The sequence below is a fragment of the Alligator sinensis genome, unplaced genomic scaffold (assembly GCF_000455745.1).
Source record: "Alligator sinensis unplaced genomic scaffold, ASM45574v1 scaffold203_1, whole genome shotgun sequence".
Taxonomy (NCBI): domain Eukaryota; kingdom Metazoa; phylum Chordata; order Crocodylia; family Alligatoridae; genus Alligator; species Alligator sinensis.
In genome coordinates, this window is record NW_005841949.1 from 2,325,815 (window position 1) to 2,327,505 (window position 1,691).

The 1,691-nt window shown below is 55.4% G+C and overlaps 1 protein-coding gene across 1 annotated transcript in view; it reads left to right on the forward strand.

The window, feature by feature from the left end:
* Nucleotides 1–1,691, forward strand: part of CALB2 (calbindin 2) — a 54,942-nt gene that overhangs the window by 47,169 nt on the left and 6,082 nt on the right. The window contains exon 6 of the mRNA XM_014518318.2: nt 1,474–1,551. Coding sequence (XP_014373804.1) covers nt 1,474–1,551 — 78 coding nt within the window. The remainder of the gene's footprint in view (nt 1–1,473; nt 1,552–1,691) is intronic.

Sequence of the window (1,691 nt, forward strand, 5' to 3'; positions counted from 1 at the left end):
GTTGGGTGTGAACATGTGGGAGTTTCTCCCCCCCACACCTGCTTCCCCCCCATCCCCACCGCCTGTTCTTTGTGATATGGCTGAGCCCAACCCCTCTGCAGGCAGGGGGAGGTGGAGGAGGGAAACAGCACTCCCTGCCTGGCTCCAGAACACTGAAAAGGGTGGGAAAGCAGCTACTGCCAACAGGCAGCAAGAGAAGCCCCTGCAAGAGGGGAGTGGGGCACAGGGAGCCAAGCCTGGCACCACTGGTTCTCTTGGTCTCTGTCTTACACCTGCCTCATGGGGCTACAACCAAGCCTGTGCTGGCTTCTGCTCCTGCTGCTGCTTCCATCCTATGTGCCTGCCTGCCTGGGGGGCTGTACCAAGTGCACACTGGCTGCTACTGCTGCTCCCACCCCACCTGCCTGTCCTGTATCTGCCCAACAGGACTTTGTGAGCAGCCAAGCATCTTCATGCCCCACCTCCATCCACAGGCTCAACCACCCAGCCATGTATGAGCAGGACCAAAGGCAGAGCCCACCCCACTCCCGTCAATGCTGCAAGCTTCCCCTCCCTGCCCAGAGCACTGCAGCAGGGACAGGAGGAGGAGTCACTGGAAGCCAGGGGAGCCCAACAGTTCCCTAGGCAGTGGCAGCAGCAGCCTTGCCAGGAAGATACGCCCACTGGCTGGGGCTGGCGCCCTCCAGCAGGGGAACTGCCCTAGGTGGGAGCGGGCAGAACTCAACCCCATGTAGAGCACAGGAGGGGCAGCTGCTGGCAGGGCTGGATAAAATTAATTGGTGGGTACCTGCCTGCGGGCCGGATCCAATCAGTTGGCAGACCAGATCTTTCCCACGGGCCGTATTTTGCCCACTCCTGCTTCAGGTGGTAATGCAGAGTGAGAAATGTGCGACCTCCTGGGTGGCTTTCTTAGACACACGAGCTCATTGCGACCTGCATGCACAAACCTAAAGGTAGATTCAACCCTGATGGAACTGGGTACAGTCCCATTGTTTGATGGGTACCAAAGCTGAATATGGCCCCTAGAGACACTGGGGAGCAGATGCTGCTTTCCTTTGATTATCTGAGGAATGAGTATCCCAAGATAACTTCTCCTTGCCCAATTTTAGTCCTAGAGAAATCCATTCTGAGCATTACAGTGCCATAAGACTGGCACAGTAGTGGGAGTACCACGATACCAGCTACTGACCCAGTGATGCCACTGCCACTTTGCCCTCTGGATATCCCAGCTGTGACATTTCCAGACCAGCTCTTGCACTCTGGCTGCCTCCTTTGGCTGGAAAGACATGGAATGGAATCTCCTTTGGGACCCATCAGTGCCATTCTCTGGTTGGCTATCAGGGTTTACATGACACTGCCCCTTTGCTTTTAGTGGAAGACAATGGGGGCACCTTTTTCCCTAGAAAGTGCCACTGAATTTGTAACACTGGGCTTTAAATGTGTTGTCCCTCACAAGGTCCTTTCCTGTTTCAGGGCTTCCTGTCAGACTTGCTAAAGAAAGCAAACAGGCCCTATGATGAGCCAAAGCTGCTGGAGTATACACAGACCATTGTAAGTGAGGGCATGGTTTGGAGGGAGGGATAGGCACCCTGCTACTCTGTCCACATGGGAATAGGCCCAATCCTGCCCCTTCCACCTCCTGTGGACACAGCTGCAGCAGAGCTGCAACCATATCAATAGCTGTGGAAAGC